The sequence below is a fragment of the Hevea brasiliensis genome, chromosome 5 (genome assembly GCF_030052815.1).
Source record: "Hevea brasiliensis isolate MT/VB/25A 57/8 chromosome 5, ASM3005281v1, whole genome shotgun sequence".
Taxonomy (NCBI): Eukaryota; Viridiplantae; Streptophyta; class Magnoliopsida; order Malpighiales; family Euphorbiaceae; genus Hevea; species Hevea brasiliensis.
Genome location: NC_079497.1, coordinates 114,995,059 through 115,011,068, shown reverse-complemented (window position 1 = coordinate 115,011,068; position 16,010 = coordinate 114,995,059). Strand labels below are relative to the sequence as shown.

Below are 16,010 nucleotides of genomic sequence, written 5' to 3'. Positions count from 1 at the left end.
ACTCTTTAAATTTTAAAATAAATAAATAAATAAATTCTTTAAAATTTAAAAATAAATTAAATAAACTCTAACTTTTAAAAATAAATAAAAAAATAAATTATAATTTATCTTTAATATAATTCTAACCATGAAAATTCTCAACACAAAATCCTTATCAATAATTTTCTCATATCTAATTTGTAACTCTGCTGCATTTTGAAATATATCGATAAGTTGTTCTCAATAAATTTTTTTTTTTTACAGATACAATGTGTTGCAAATCAGATACACCGAATTACTAATGAGAACCTCGTGCATCGTAAGATCTTCATGCTAGACTGGACTTATATTATAGGTAAATTATAATTTTTTTTTTATTTATTTTTAAAAATTAAATTATTTTTTGTCCCAAAAAACTTATTTGGTCTATTTTTAAAAATTTGACAAGCTTATTTAATATTTTTTAAAAGTTTAAGGACTTAACTAAACTCTGAAATACTTTAAAAATTTATATAAACTCTCAAATACTTTAAAAATTTATATGGTTATTTGACATAATTTTAAGGGTTAAAATAAATTTTTTACCTTATTAAAATTAGCCAAAATTAAGATTTCATCCAAAACTAATCATATGACAACACAATATAATGGACCTAGATGTAACACCCCTAAATTTTTAAATTTATTATTTTTGGGCAAATATTAATTTTTTTAATTTTATTTAAATTTTAGAAAATTATTTGAAATTTTTCAGATTTTCGAAATTGGGTTTGATTTCCCAAAAATATAAAACTTTGATGATTTTTAAAAAATTAATTTAAAGACCACGTGGCAAAACTAAAAATATATTTGGAGTCTACGAATTTTTCTGAGTTTTTTAGAAATTTTTTGAAATTTTTGGGCCTCATTTTCGGTTCTAAGGCAGAGTAAAAATTTAAAATTTTGTATCATGAATCTAACCAGCCGAATCGAACCGGACCGGACCGGTCGAATCGGACCGGCTCCTTCTTCCTTTTTCTTTTCCCCGCTCGCGTCCCGACCTCTCTCTTCCTCTCTCCTGTTTTCTCTCTCCTCTCACCTCCCCTCGCCGGCCAGCCGCCTCCCCAGCTACCCCAGCTCACCGGGTGCCGCCTGGAACGCCAGGAAAAGTTACGCGAAGCGACGCGACTCGTAGCGGGACGCTTCGACTTTCCGATCGAAATTCGGCCGATCCGGCCACCATTTGGGCTGGGTCTTGTGTCAAACACCATCTACACCTCGAGAGCTTTCCATAGACACCAAAAACACCAAAATCCATTGAGCGGTTTGTCCAATTTTTGTCCGGGAAGTTTTAGCCCATTTTGATTTTTGGGCTAGATTTCTCGCAAACCGTAAACCCCACGAGAAAACTGAGAGTACCAGAGCGCTCCACTCGTCGAGAGCTTGGCGGCAATATAAATTTCAAATTTTTCCGATACTGTTTTTCGGTGGGTCCCACGGAACTTCGTAGTGTTTTTCCGAGCATTAAATGAGCTTAGAAAAATTCGTAAAATTTATGTACTAACCCCCGTGTTGTGGGCTTCGTGTAGGTATCTTCAATTAGCGAAAATTTGACAGTTGTTCAGGTCTGTGAATTTCTGGCCAGACAGACCAGCTACCGGAAAAGTCTCCGAATTGGATCGAGATTTTGGCTATCCCATCATTGTCAGACGTCCCGAGCGCGTTCCCAAAGTCGGAATCGGCATAGGTAAACCCGAACCTTACTTTTTCGTAATTTTCTAGTACTTAAATAGGATTAAAAATCCATAAAATATTCGTGATAGCTCAGAAAATTATAATTCTTTTTGCAATAGGCTAGTAATATTGCTAAAGACTGCAGGGCAAAGTTTTAAAATTTTTAGAGTTTATTTGGACAGTTTTTGCAAAAATGATCAATTATAAGGACTAAATTGAAATTTTACATATTGTGATGGATGACTGTTTGGATGGGCCCAGGAGAGGCTGTGTGATGTGATTGAGTTATGGATATATGGGTTGTAAATATAGAAGTGTGTTTTGAGCTCTTTTGCAGGTTGGGTAGGTCCTAGGTATAGGGGAAACTCTGCTGGATTTTCAGCACGACTTAGGACGTATTTGGTCTTTTCATAGTTTGTATTGAGGCAAATTTACTAAATGATTGTAATAAAATTATCAGGTGAGCAGAGACAGCCTTCTTCCTCCGCCCAGCCGCTACAGTGATTGCTGTCAAGTCTGTGAGTAAAATATTAATTTTAATTGTAATTTCACTATTATTATATGTTCAAGCATGCCCATGCATCACTTATATGTATATATCTATGTAGTTAAACTCTAGACACGTTTTATGTTGCATTCACAACTGTTAAAGTGTCATGGATGTTGTTGTGGTAATTTGGAACAGTGTGCGTGCGTTGGCGTGCGTGTGATGTGGTGTTGGCTATGGATAGGACGGCTAGTCACGGCTTGAGATCTTCGCTGAGACCCGGTCCTTCGGGGTAGTCACGACTTGAGTTCTTCCCTGGGGCCCCGATTTGGTTTATTAAGCGAAAGTCCGGCTTGAGTTGTTCACTGGCACAGGTTGGATTTAAGAGAGCTGTGTAGGGGATCAGCTCCCATATATTATGATTGATATTACTGGGTGTGTGAGTGCTCCAAATTACCTTTTTGGCTGTTACGATGTGAAAATATTGTTGATATTGCATTTCACTCTACAGGGTGCATTAGCTTTAGATAGTTATAGAGATTATGGTTAAAATTAATATTTTACTCTCTGAGTCGAACGCTCACTCCTGTTCAATATTTTTCCAGGTCACAGGAGGATATTTTTGAGGTTAACCTGTTTTTCTCTCTCGCAGGTCGTTTATTAATGTTTGTATAAATCTGTTAACTCTTAGAATTTCCGCATGTGTTAGAAATATTTATTTGATTTGGGTCTGTAATATAAATTATTATTTTGGACCTGTAAACTTATTATTTTAATGTATGTTGATGGACTGGATGAGGGAGCTGAGCTCTCATTTATTTTATGACATTTGAGTGTGTGGAGGGCGAGCTGAGCTCCCCAATTGATATATATTGTGTTTACAGGTCGGGTGAGTCAAAAACTCTCCGTTGAAAGGTCCATTTTATGGCCGGACTCTATCCGGTTGAATTCTTGAAATTGGGCCCAAATGAGCCTTAGAGTTGAGTTAAAGAATAGTTAGGCTTACTACGGGCCTTGGGGGTTTTAAGCTGACTCAGGTCCTAGTGCCAGTCTGGCCCATAGGTTGAGTCGTGACACTAGATTTTTTCATCCTCAACAACAGATGTTTTGTTTTCTTCCAAGCCCATCGAGGGAGTATCTGCAATCATCCCCTCCTTCCTCTAAGCTTTTGACTCCATGCAGGACCAAACAACAACTTCAGCTTCCCCTCTTCTTCTTCCCTTCTCACAATTCAAGCCTCAGACCCATGATTGCTCCAACAGTAAACAAGGAGTGTGCTAGTGAGTGCCAAACGAAGGAAATAAGGATATGAGAGGCATAGAGAGGACTCAAACAGTGGCGGATGTAATTTTATAAATGAGAGGTCAATCAATCACTCTTTTTTCTTTAAATTACTTTTATGTGTATATATATTTATTTAAATTGACTTTTAATAAATTTAATTATTGAAAATTTTTTAATGTCATGTGTATTTCTGTGAATGGAAAATCAATTGATACTCTTTCTATTAAAAAAATTTCACCATAAAAAAAATTTTTTATATGTTGATCCTAAAAATTTTATTTTTCAAGCTCATATTCATTGGCCTTGCTTTCTACAGATCAATCACTCTTCTTTGAAGGTGAAGGCCGTTGGAGGGCAAGTCGTTGTGTTTGGGATCGCGTATCGAAAGGAAAGGTGAGGTTTCAAAGTGTATCATAGGGCTTTTATTTTATTTTATTTTATTTCCCTTCGATAATTTTGAAACAGGAAAAGCGCAGCACTGGGCCACTGGCAGGCTCACATTGGACAACAATATTCTATAATTGGACAAAAAAATTTTGGATTGGGCCCAACTCCAATGTATTTTGATTAGCTTGGGCCTATAGAAATAGAATGGACCATATTTCTCTTATCATGTTCATGTGACGTTAAAATAGAACTGTTGAATCACGTTAAAGCATACTGTTAATTTGTCAGGACACAAGCTATTGGGTCCACATGGTTTGGCCTTGATGATTCATCCAAAGTCTTCCAGTTGTAAACCTAATGAAACTTTTCTATCCACAGATTGATTTCTGTGATACTGATAATGAAGGCCGAGCAAATACCTTAGCTTGGCCATGGAACACAAGAGATTCAACAATATTACAAGAATCCATTAACAAGAATATGTAGAATCCATTAACAAGAATATGTGGAACAATCGCAGATTAAAGTCCAGTAAATAATTTACCAATGATTCCACAGATTTCGCACAGGCCCTTTAAATCCTTATTCCTGTTTCCCAATGGTCGGGACCGGTTTCCTTGGAAAACAGCCTCGCAATCATCTGCACCGGCAGCAGCTTGGCTCGCCAAATCAGCCAACTCGAAGAAGGTCTCCGAGTTCAAGTCGTTATAAGCCTTTTCAAGAGCGGAAACAGCCAATTTGTAGCCGCGGATGCATATTTCGAGAGGTTTCCGGTATTGGAGCAGTTGAGATATGTGATCTCGGGTGGTGTTGGCATTCACGTATGCTAATCTGACTGCAATAAAGGCCAGTGTGTATTGATCAGCTTCTGAGGTGCGTGAGTCTGAGTAAAGAGATTCGACGCAGAAGGTGTAATTTGAAGTTCGCTTGCAGATCTTGTCCACTAGTTTAGTGGGAGAGGAAGCAGCATCAGGGGGAGTATGGAGGATTGAGAAAAGAAGCAAGAGGGAGGAGAGAAGGAAGAAAGAATGAGATGGGGACATGTTTGTTATTGGATTGGTGAGTGAGAATGAATATGATTATGATGGAATTTGTAGCTAACAAGCAAAGTCCTGTGCTTTGTTAGAATAGGAAAATTCACGTGCCTGCTATATGTTGTAGAGTTAAATGAATTTTACCCTATATTCATTGGCGAGTCTTCCTTTCCATAACAACAGTAGGGGACAGTCAACACCAACTCTGCCTAATTAAATTAATGGGAATTACATGCAAATCAAAAAAGCCAGCCGTGGCGTGGGATCCTCATTAAACAAAAAAACCATGCTTGGATTGAAGTAAAATGGGTATTTTTCCTTATTTGAATAGGGGAAGAGAATTGCAGAAAGGAATTTATTTTCTTTCTATGCCATCTTCTCTGTTTTGTACAGAGTGAAGAAATCAATGGGAAGAAAATTTATTATTAAGTTGAAAATTACTTATATTTTGAATTTCATTAAAAATATGGAGGATTTCTATATAATAAATAAATATTATAAAGCTTAATTTTGAAATAGGTTTACACAATATTGACAAGTGTTTACCCTATTTTTTTACCAAGTAGCATCTTATGGAGAGAATAGATTTTTTACTTATTTGTGTTCTAAGCCCCGGCTCCCTCTCGCCATCATTCCTTCCTTAAATTCTAATTACGAAATCCCTCTTTTGCTTTGTCTTCCTCTTCTGCATCGATTTCAACGTTTTTTCATCTCCCTTTAATAATCATTCATGTATAAAACCCCTCACCCTTTTAATCAAAGAGCATATCTTAGAGATGCTTACAATAGAATGTAGCATTTCTCAAAGTGTATGAAGAAAGATTTGAACCCTGAGAAATGCCTTGATAAAAGCTGAAAAATATTTCGCTGTGTCTTCAGCCATTTGAGCGGCTGGATAATTTGACCAAATTGAACTTGGAACAAAATCCTCTTGTGATCCCGCCGTCAGAAGTAGTGAAGGAAGGGATGAAGCTATCAAGATTTTCATGGCTAAGAGGTGGCTTGACATAGTGGCGGAGGAAGAAAGGAAAAGCATGCCTGAAGTACAAGAACAAGCATAGGCTGGGCGGTTTACAAGAATCACACCCTGGTTTAAGAATTACATTGCAGATGTTTCTGAAAATGTTTCAGGATATTTAAGGCCAAGATTTCGCAAGGACACTTACCTTGATCAACAGCTGTAACTACATGGCCCTTTGATATTTTAGCCGTCCTTTCGTTTCACTGGATTGTACACGTGAGAAGAGACTGCCGAGATGATTTGTTCTGCTTTTATTGCTTTTATTTTCATTCTTTTTTACTGCACTAATGTTAGCTTGGAAAAAAAAAAAAAAGAAAATTTAACCAAAAGAAAAGACATTACACATTTTAATTATATGGTATTAATTAAAGTAATATTTATTCTTTTTTTTTAATTGGGATAAGAAAAGATTAGATTACTCAATGAAAAATTATAAAGATTTTTTTGTTCTTTTTTATTTTTAGGTTCTATTCAGATGTTAAGATTGTGACAAGATTCTAATTAATAAGTAAAATCAGTATTCATCCCTGTGAGATTTTTCTTGCTCTGAAAGATTTAGTGTTTATTTTCTTTGTCTCCCTCATTCCTTTACTTTCAATGATTTCTTTTTATTCTTTAACAATCCTTTAAGCATAAAGCTTATCACCTCTTTACATGTTACATGTTCCAAACTGTGTTTTAATCACCAAGGACTTTGGAGCTTCAATGTTATAACATGAATGATATTCTTCAGGATTTAGGATTTATTTACTTAAAAGTTCTATATATGCCATATGTTTGATGAATGGTTAAGCACCATTAGAAAATGAAGGTAACCTTTTTATTTGGTAAATTTACTAAACAACAAAACTTAATTTTGTTGATTCAATATTATTGAATTAATTGAATTACTGCAGGTCGTTTGAGAGATGAAAATTTTTATTTTGGAGAATTTAAAAGAAATTTTTATGGCAGAATCATTTCAAACTCTCGAAACATTTAATTGGTTCTCAATAGATTACCATAAAAAGGTATCTATTTCTTTCTACTAGAAGGAAAACAAAAAAAAAAAAACATATTAGTGCTTTACCATTTCAACTGATGTCTTTTCCATGAAAACTTGAACAGAAAGATTACAAAATAAATCATATTGCAAGTTTCTTGTGATGATTCTTTCTCTCAACTCTTTATCATTCTTAGAATGTAAGAATATGAGACACTACGATATTATAAAAATTAGTAGATTAATATTTTTTTTTCATTTTCTTTAAAAAAAAAATGAAGTACACTATGTTCTTTCATCGCATAATTAACCAGTAATTATAAATTTACAGAATATTTCTTATCTCTCTCTACACTTTCTTCTCTTTCTAAACAAGAAAAAAAAATATATAATTATTTTTCCTTCACCCATTTTATTTTCCTTTAATCAAAACAAAGGAGAGAAAAATAACAAAGAAAATTTTCATTATTTTCTTTTCTTATTTTCTTTCCTTTTCTTTCCTGTAGGAACAGTGTCCGCCTTCACTCTCCAGGCATGCATATGCAGCCGCAGAGATTTCTTGGTTAAAAGAGGGTCCTATTTAGAAATAATGTAATGGGCAATACAATTATTTTTGGCTTGACTACCTTCTTCCCTGAGGTCTTGCTGATTAACAGGTCTGGACAACTTGGCTACTTTTGAGATCAGACACACCCTAACTTCCGCTGACTGCTGTCCATAACACTAGCTAGCAATACTTGATTGACATTCAAAGGCACGGCACGAGACAAGGACCCTTCCCTTTGTCCTACTACTTACTTTGGTTGGTCATTAGACTCGAGATGTTAAAAGAATCAACAATAGACAAAAGGAAATTGTATGGAAACTTCAAATGGAGGGTACAATTAAATAGATGCATTTTGGATTAAGCACAAGGTTTCAAACTCTCTTTTGAGTTTAGGCCTAGAAGCCTGGCATGCGTAAGGCAGAAACTATCGTTTCACTTGTTGTAGAAAAGCTTGGTATAATCTGCTCATTGAAGTACCACCATGTCCAGGGGCGGGAAGTTGATTCAATCGGGAGAGAGTTGACTATAACAAAACACAAGGAATCCTTTTGAGACGAGGGAAAGATCATTACCCCCACTTCAAATATTACCAGAATCCCTAATACTGCATTATGTGAACAATTAAAAAAACATACAGTTCATAAAACGAATAAATTAAGCAACCTTTCACTTTCAGAAGAAGCGACTCACGAGAACCAACGAGCACTCAAAGAAGGGCACTTGCCCATGTCGATTCTTTGGGACAGTTAGTATTGGGGTGGGACCAAAATAATAATAATAATAATAATAATAATAATACCATCCCATGAGAGAGAAGACAACTTTGTCGTTAACTTAACCTAACAGCAGCTGCTTTGGACTAATGAAACAGGCTGTCCCCTGCGCCAACTGGAATCAGTGGGACTCATCCATCTCTCCATTACTCCTCCATTATATACACAGTCCGCAAGCCCATCTGTCCACAACAACCAACATCTTAATTCTTGCTAATGACTGGCTGTATTCGTTGTACATAAAGCAATTCCCGCAAGGATACGTCTGGTACCCTATACAAAACGAAAAACTGTCGGCAGGAAAAGAAGAGCGCTCCACCTCTAGAGTATTTCTCAAAATCAGAAGGGCATTCATATGTTTACGCATATCCTTCTTTCTGATGACCAATCAAATAATGCAACTTTGCATCTTTATATTAAAAATATATGGATCCATTCATTTCATAAATTAACACTTGAAAGCAAGTCCCAGAAATACACCACCTAACTTAACAAGGTGAGATTTAAAAAAAATAATAATAATAATAAAACAAAAAGCACACTACTTAAACAACACAACATATCAAATGTATTAGTTTATCCAGTTAATTCTAGTGCATATAAAGGGCTCACCATTACTTGAGCAAGCAGATGCCAAATCATGATGCTGTCTGCAAATTGAAGCTAGGATAAGATGATAAGAATGTAGACAGGATGTTGATCAACTAATATTACAGCCAAAAAAAATAAAAACACTCACAATCATTTACAAATACAACTGCCAATTTGCGGATATGTAACCAAGGGTTTCAAAATTAATTACCATGCCAAAAGGATAGGGGAAAATATTGTATACAGAAAGAATTGAGCTCAGAAGCTTCTATGTAGATAGCAAAAGAACCTACACAGAGTGATGCAAACCTGTAAAAAATGTTTGGCCACATGGGTTGTGCAGCAGACCTCTAATGACTGGATACCAAGAGAGCTCTTCTAGGGGTTAATGTTGCACTCTCGCAAGTACACATGATCATAATCTACATATTTCACCCAATAGTTGCGGTATTTGGGTATGCCTATCTCAAGCCATGGCTTCATGTTGCCATTGTAGTGTATAACCGCTGCTCGTTCAATCACTCTTTGGTTGACATTGGGGTTATAGCCAAGGCCCAGGACATGCCAAGATCGGTCAAGGGAATGAGTCCTTTTCCAGAAAGTAATGAGGCCAGGCGGCAGAGTCCCCAACTTCCACAATGATCTGTCATGATTCTGTGCACAAACAAATTTTTTCTTCAGAACTGAAAACAAGATAAATCAAATCAAGTAAAATTCACTAGCACAACATTGATGGTGCAATTACAAGTTTGCATGAATAAATATAAGGATGAATAGTGCAAATGGGTGCATACTGATATCGCAATCTGAATCTCATCTACTTGTACTTGTAATTGACCGTTAATTCGAGATTTCCATTAATGTTTGGATCACTCTATTCAAGAGAAAGACATCTTCAAGCGTGTCACTTACCAGTTTCTGCCATCTATGATACACCTCAGTGATGTTTTGCCTCTTCCATTCCTCCAAATCAAATATATTCATTCCATATGCCCATCCACAAGCATGAGGATCAAAATTCTTTGAGATAAGAGAATTTGAGAAGTTGAGATATCGATCAAAACGATGAAAGCTTTCTCCACAAGTCTCTATAGCACCATTAACATTACCCTTCAAATCAAGGGACCAAAGGCCTGTAAGGTCCTTTTGTACAACTATATCATCATCTAAGAACAGCACTTTGTTCAGCTTTGGGAAGACCTCAGGCAGGTAAAATCGTAGATGGTTTAGGATAGATAAGTACTTTGGGTTTCGGTACTTCAAATTATTATCAGAGTTAGTACGATGTGCCCTAAAGTAATAATCTATCATAGAAGGAGAACCCAGCTGCTTGAGAACAGGACTATAACTTGAATTTAACCATGTCAATTCTTCAATATTCTGAACCTGAATAGTAGCTTTGCCTGGCTGATTCACTAGAAACCACATTCTCATTGCTGCATAATTAAGCCTATCAGTAACAATGTGAAAAACATGTTTTGAAGGGTCCTGCAAATAATAAAACAGAATGGAAAAGCTTGAGGATGTCAACTAAAAGCAAAGACTTTGGTCACAAAAGGGAACAGAAATAAGCCTTTGGAAGGGAATTTTGTCTACCTTAGCATGGGTAACAGTGGAGTTCACAACAACTGCTGCAGCCAGAACATTGTCTGAAAACAATGCATAATGATACAGCCGAGAGTCTTCTAAATTCTCTTGATTTGGAAATTGTTGCTCAAAAGAATTCAAGCTATAGTACTCTGTAGTCAAGCGTAATGGAAGACAATGTAAACCTTTAGGAAGTGTTTTTGCTGTTAATTGTGTCAAGAACATGGTCTGCTTCTTATGCACTCGAAGCTGCTCTTCAGCTGAGTGAAGCATAGCCCGAAGCTTCTTAACAGCAGTAGCACAGTCATCCTGCATCTGCTTGCCTTTTGCCAATGATATTTCCATTGCCTTCAATTTCTCATAGGCACTACATTAATGAATAAAACATTCATACTTCCAAGCAATGCAAAATTAAAAGTTAAACTACAACATGAAAATTTAAGAAATTGCAAGATTGCTTGCCAAACAGAAAATATGAAAACAATATAAGATAGCATTCAGGAATAAAGAGAATATATATATATATATATATATATATATATATATATATATATATATAAGTTCTGTCAGCCAGCAAGATTGACATGTTTGAATAGAAACTTACTTCTTTGGCAAATCAGAATCTTTAGTTGCATCCCCAACAACACGTTGAACTTCCTTTATCCGTAACCGAAGCTCTCGTGTCAAATGGGGATTGTTTTTTGTGACTGGAAGAGATAGGTAAACCTTTGCCCTAATAAGTTGATCTCTAAGTTGTCGCACCCGAGCATCTGGCATAGGCATTTGAGTTGTCCGTTTATCAGTTTTAGACTTAGGGGGCTCCTTCTCATTGACCTTTCCAGAAGCAGATTGCTGCTCAAGCTAGCAAAAAAAGAAAAGAAAACGTTTTAAGACCACCATTTGATTAAAAATTCTTTTCATCTAAACAAAAGATTTACATGCTTTTCATTCTAACCTTGGGGAAATTTAGCAAGCCATTATTGGGAATATATAAGACTGTCAAAAAGTAAGTGATAACAGGGTATAGATGGGACATGGGTGCCAAGCATAATTACTGAGTGCCGAGTGAGAATTCTGGGCACCTTGAGAAGTTATGCTAGAGCAATTTCGTTTGAGCTACTTTATAGAGGGGAGCGACTTTGAATTCTAATACAATTGACATTCATAGATTACCATGACAGTAAACACCTATTCGGAGTATTCTTTTATCCAGTAAGTGATTGCAACCTGAATTACAGTTCTTCACTTCAACTATAAAATGTAAAGTTATTCCTATAATTATTCTCGTACAAGGTATCTATCCTCTTTACCATAGTATTGAACTCCCTAACTGAAGCTAGTGATCCTTTCTAAGTTTTCCCTCTGTTGTAGGTTACCATTGTGTTCATCTTTGAAAGCTCAAAGTTATTAGTAAGATCCTTCAGTTAATCAGAATGAGTCACTGCTTCACTCAATAATCAATTGGGTTTATCAAGTCTCCATTCAGTAGTTCAATCCAAATTTCCACATGGCAGTTTAAACCAAGTTAAAGAATTTGTTATTTCTGATGGTAATATTCCAACTACAGCTTCTATTGCTAGGAAAGTGACCTAATTGAGGAATATTCTACATGAACTTATTCAAGTTATAGAGAGTTACATCTGATAATTGACAGGAACTACTACCCTTTATAGAGATGACTACGACTATTTCCTACAGCAGAGATAATTGGTTGGTAGAGTAGACAATAGTATAAAATAAAATACTGAATATCCCAAACAGACATCAAGATCAATGAGTCGTCATAAAACCGATTAGTCTTATAGCATTAACATAAGCATGAAAAGCACTCTCAAACACATTTCAAACATAAAAAGGAGCTGTCAACGACTTTTGTGCAAACGACCGATACAGAAAATGAAAAGACATGAGAAGAAAATTACAGATAGATTGATAATGTACCACAATTTGGGAGGCAGTGTCAGATACTCCGTTGGACGCCCTTTCTTTGCGATCCTTTTCCTTAGCAACTACGGCATCTGTCCGGCTTTCCTGTTGATTAGAGGTGTCAGTCACCTGTCTGATAGTACTATCATTTTGGGATTGACGTCCTTCGTTGGTAGCAGATAATACTCTAGCAGATTTATGCTCTCTTGTATCTGGTAAATACAAATCTTATATAGTAAATCACTAAAAATTGGCCAATTTTATCCATAAAAAAAGTCCCCCCAAAAACTGTTAAATTCGTACCTTGAGCTGATGAATCTGGAACTGGAATGCTAGAGAAGGTTTCTGGAGGTGAGTTGGTAGAGTTATCCGTATATACGATTCCAATGGGTTCTTTAAGCAACGCAGAAGATTCCTGAAGCCAAAAAAAAAAAAGGGTGAGATCTGCAATTTAGCAGTACCCAAGAGCAAAAGAAGAGGAAGGAAGAAGATTACCTGAGGTAAGATATTGAGATGATGCCTGGTATCACCGGGACGAGTCTGAGTTTGAGAAGAAAGGGAAAAAAAATTACAAGATTGAGTGATTCAGAGGATAAATTACAGGCTGGCGAAAATAGGGAAATGCAAAAGCACTTACAAAAGACGCAACATCGTCGAGAAATTGGGTTCTAGCTGCGGAGATTGAAGGTAAGAATAAAACGTTAAGAAAGAGAAAAGGAAACGGAAAATTTTAATAAATAAAATAAAAAAAGGAAAGGAAGACGGAAGTTACAAGAGTAAGCTTTGAAGGCAGCGAATCTATTAGTGTAGAGAACAATCGGAGCAATTACGGTGACAAATAGCATTGCCACCACCAAATTCCTGAGCATCATGATGTTGTTGTCGTTAGATTTGGATTTTGGTATTTAAATGCCAAACACAGCGGCGATTTCCATCCAAGAAACACTTTGTTTGGGCAGCGAAGGAAGAAGAGAAGAAGAGAAGCAGAGCAGCAGAAAAGGAAGGAAAGGGAGAGTGAGTTTTTTTTTTTCCCCCAAAATTTAACCACTCATTCCCCCTTTTTCAGTTATTATTTATTCCAATAATTTACCGTTAACTCCTAATATAAAATATTTATTATTTTTAAAATATTATTAATATAACATGTATATTATTTACATCTTTTTTTTAATTTATTATTTTATGACAAATTTTAATATTCACTCTCTCATAAAAAAAATATGAATTATTGTTGAAATATGAGAATGAATCCCATATATACCAATACATTAAATAGTTTCCCCAATTCACTACAAAATTTCACCATGTCAATTAATCACCAAAGAATTTCAAATGGGATTCTAGTGTTTCCCATTATGTTTGGACCCATGACCCTTATGTTTATCTGTGGAATCTTTTGGGGGTGCCCTGAGGCCTAAGCACGTTACATTTTGGGAAAGCCAAAGCCAAAGTGTCGGCACAACGGTCACTGCAAAGACTTGTCCTCATCATTTCTTACTGATTTGCATTCATTTTTAACAAAAAAAGAAAAAAAAGCTTCATTTCTTTTCCTGTATATATAACGACGAGTGATGAGAGCGCGTACAAATGCTATTAATGCAGCAGTTGGATTACCCCTCTGTTGTCGACTGCAATAATCAAGAAATATGCACAAGAGAGCCACAGAATATTATAACATTCACAACTCCAATTTTAACCATGCTTATCCTTGTTATTCACTACAAATATTACTATAACGTTGTGAATTAGATTATAATTAGTTTTAATGCATACACACCCTTATCCCTGGACTCAAATCTTCTTTTTGTTATCCAACTAAACTGAAAGAGTCCAAGTTCAGGCATAGAAAACCCATTTCTGATATATTTGGTTGTTTAAATCTGGCCTCTTCTTTTGGCCCTCCAGGACATATTCTGATTCTATTGTAGCTTGGTTACCTTGGGTTGGGATGCTGACATCTTTAGCCAAAACCTGAAATCTGCAATTTTGCTCAATTATCAATTAAATTCAATAAGTTGTGTACTCAGTTATCAATAAAATTGAGTTAAACTTGCCATGATATTTCAGGAGTTAGACCTTGGGATGAATGCAGAGCAGATATGGTTGAAGTAGCTCGGGCAAATTGAAAATGGAGCAGAATCCTAGCTTCCTAATTCTGTCTTCAACGAGCAATAAAGGCCAGTCACATCACCCTATAGGCAATAAACAAGAGAAATGGCAAAGGAAAATCCTCACGAGGATTTAATTTTGCTAGTGTACATGGAATGTAGGCAAATTTTCTTGCCATTAGGCACCCTCTTGTGTAAGCAGCCGGTTAAGCATCCGCACCCTCCTTTTCCAGTGACCACACCGTCTCCTCAAACTTTTCCAATGGAATGATATCTATGGATTCCACGCAAGTCTCTGGAGTTTCAGACAAGCATTGGCCAGAAAACTCGGGCAATGCAGCCATTGTGTAATTGTCGTGAAGAAAGCACGCAAACGAGTCCTCGAAACTCCAGTTTTTTGATTTGGAGACGTACTTAAGCCAAGGGAAATCGAATACCCCTAGTGCCAAATAGTTGTCCGAGCTATAGCTGTTGTCCTCATGGTCATAGTCGCTCAGTTGTATGCTGATATTACCAATGTCAACGTTAAGATGTTGCTTTTTTGCGATCTTCTGTGTCGAGTCCTTGGCCTCTTATCCCTCTCGTCCTTTCTTGTTGTTCTCCGGCTCCATTTCTGCTTATTTTCTGGTAAAAGAGCTCAGAAAATCAAAACCCAAATATTTGTGTATAGAGATGATGCATTACCTTAGTTTCTTGCTTGGTAAATAGGAGTGATGGGTATTGAAGAATGATGATTAAGCTTTGCTCACACGCTACGCGATTTTAAGCTAAACCTTGTCAACCACATATACACACAAACTCTTTTGTTACGCCAATTACCCTGTTTTCGCTTGGATTCTCTCTCTTCCAGTAAAGGCAAGAATGAAATGGGTGTCTTTTCCTCATTTTCTCCATTGATCCTTTCTTGCCTCTCTTTTTCTAGTACAAATAAGCGGCCGCAGGCAGTTTTCGCGTCTGCTTGCTTGCTCGCTCCCCACCTTTTCACCAACTATAAACATCAGTTTATCGATCCTGATCAACTTAACAACCAACTTATGGACAGATCGATCATCATGACAGCAAACAGAGTAATGGAAACTTTCATTTCCAATGGCATTTTTCCACTAATGTTCAATCAAACACATTTATACATTCAACCGACTGAGTGAATCTAAATAATATTAATAATGTCATGTTTGATAGAAAGTTTTCATGTTGGAAGGGAGAAAGGAAAAGTTATTTTATAGATAGTAAAATTATAATTTTTTTTTTAATTTTTTTTTAAATAATGATAATATTTAAGAATATATTTGTAATTTTAAATATTTTCTTTCACTTTCATTTTAATTTGAAGAGAAAATGGAAGTGAACCTCAAAATTTTTTTCCTCCTCAATTTCTTCACTCCCAAACAAGAACTAGGTGAAAAATAAAACTATTTTCCTTTCAAATTTTCAATTTTCTTTTACTTTTCTTTTAAGTTTTTTTTTTTTCCTCTCTCATTTTTCATCTATCCAAATAGAGTGTAAAGGTAATGAGAATAAGAAAAAGAAAACTCTAAATTTTATTGATACTAAAAATTCAATTGACAACTTAATTATAATGAGGCCTTGA

The 16,010-nt window shown here is 35.8% G+C and overlaps 2 protein-coding genes across 2 annotated transcripts; both read right to left on the bottom strand.

Moving 5' to 3' along the window:
• Positions 1-4,296: 4,296 nt before the first annotated feature.
• Positions 4,297-4,972, bottom strand: LOC110633491 (uncharacterized). The gene has a single exon (XM_021782125.2). The coding sequence runs from the start codon at positions 4,891-4,893 to the stop codon at positions 4,372-4,374; it is 522 nt and encodes a 173-aa protein (XP_021637817.2). The 5' UTR covers positions 4,894-4,972; the 3' UTR covers positions 4,297-4,371.
• Positions 4,973-8,854: 3,882 nt separating this feature from the next.
• On the bottom strand, positions 8,855-13,367 carry LOC110633507 (probable galacturonosyltransferase 4). The gene is made up of 9 exons (XM_021782141.2): positions 13,084-13,367; positions 12,949-12,983; positions 12,807-12,851; positions 12,615-12,726; positions 12,327-12,523; positions 10,990-11,246; positions 10,395-10,752; positions 9,711-10,286; positions 8,855-9,452 (listed from the first exon to the last, which is right to left on the bottom strand). Exons 1-9 carry the CDS (start codon positions 13,181-13,183, stop codon positions 9,177-9,179), a joined length of 1,956 nt encoding a protein of 651 aa, XP_021637833.2. The 5' UTR covers positions 13,184-13,367; the 3' UTR covers positions 8,855-9,176.
• Between the last annotated feature and the right edge of the window lie 2,643 nt (positions 13,368-16,010).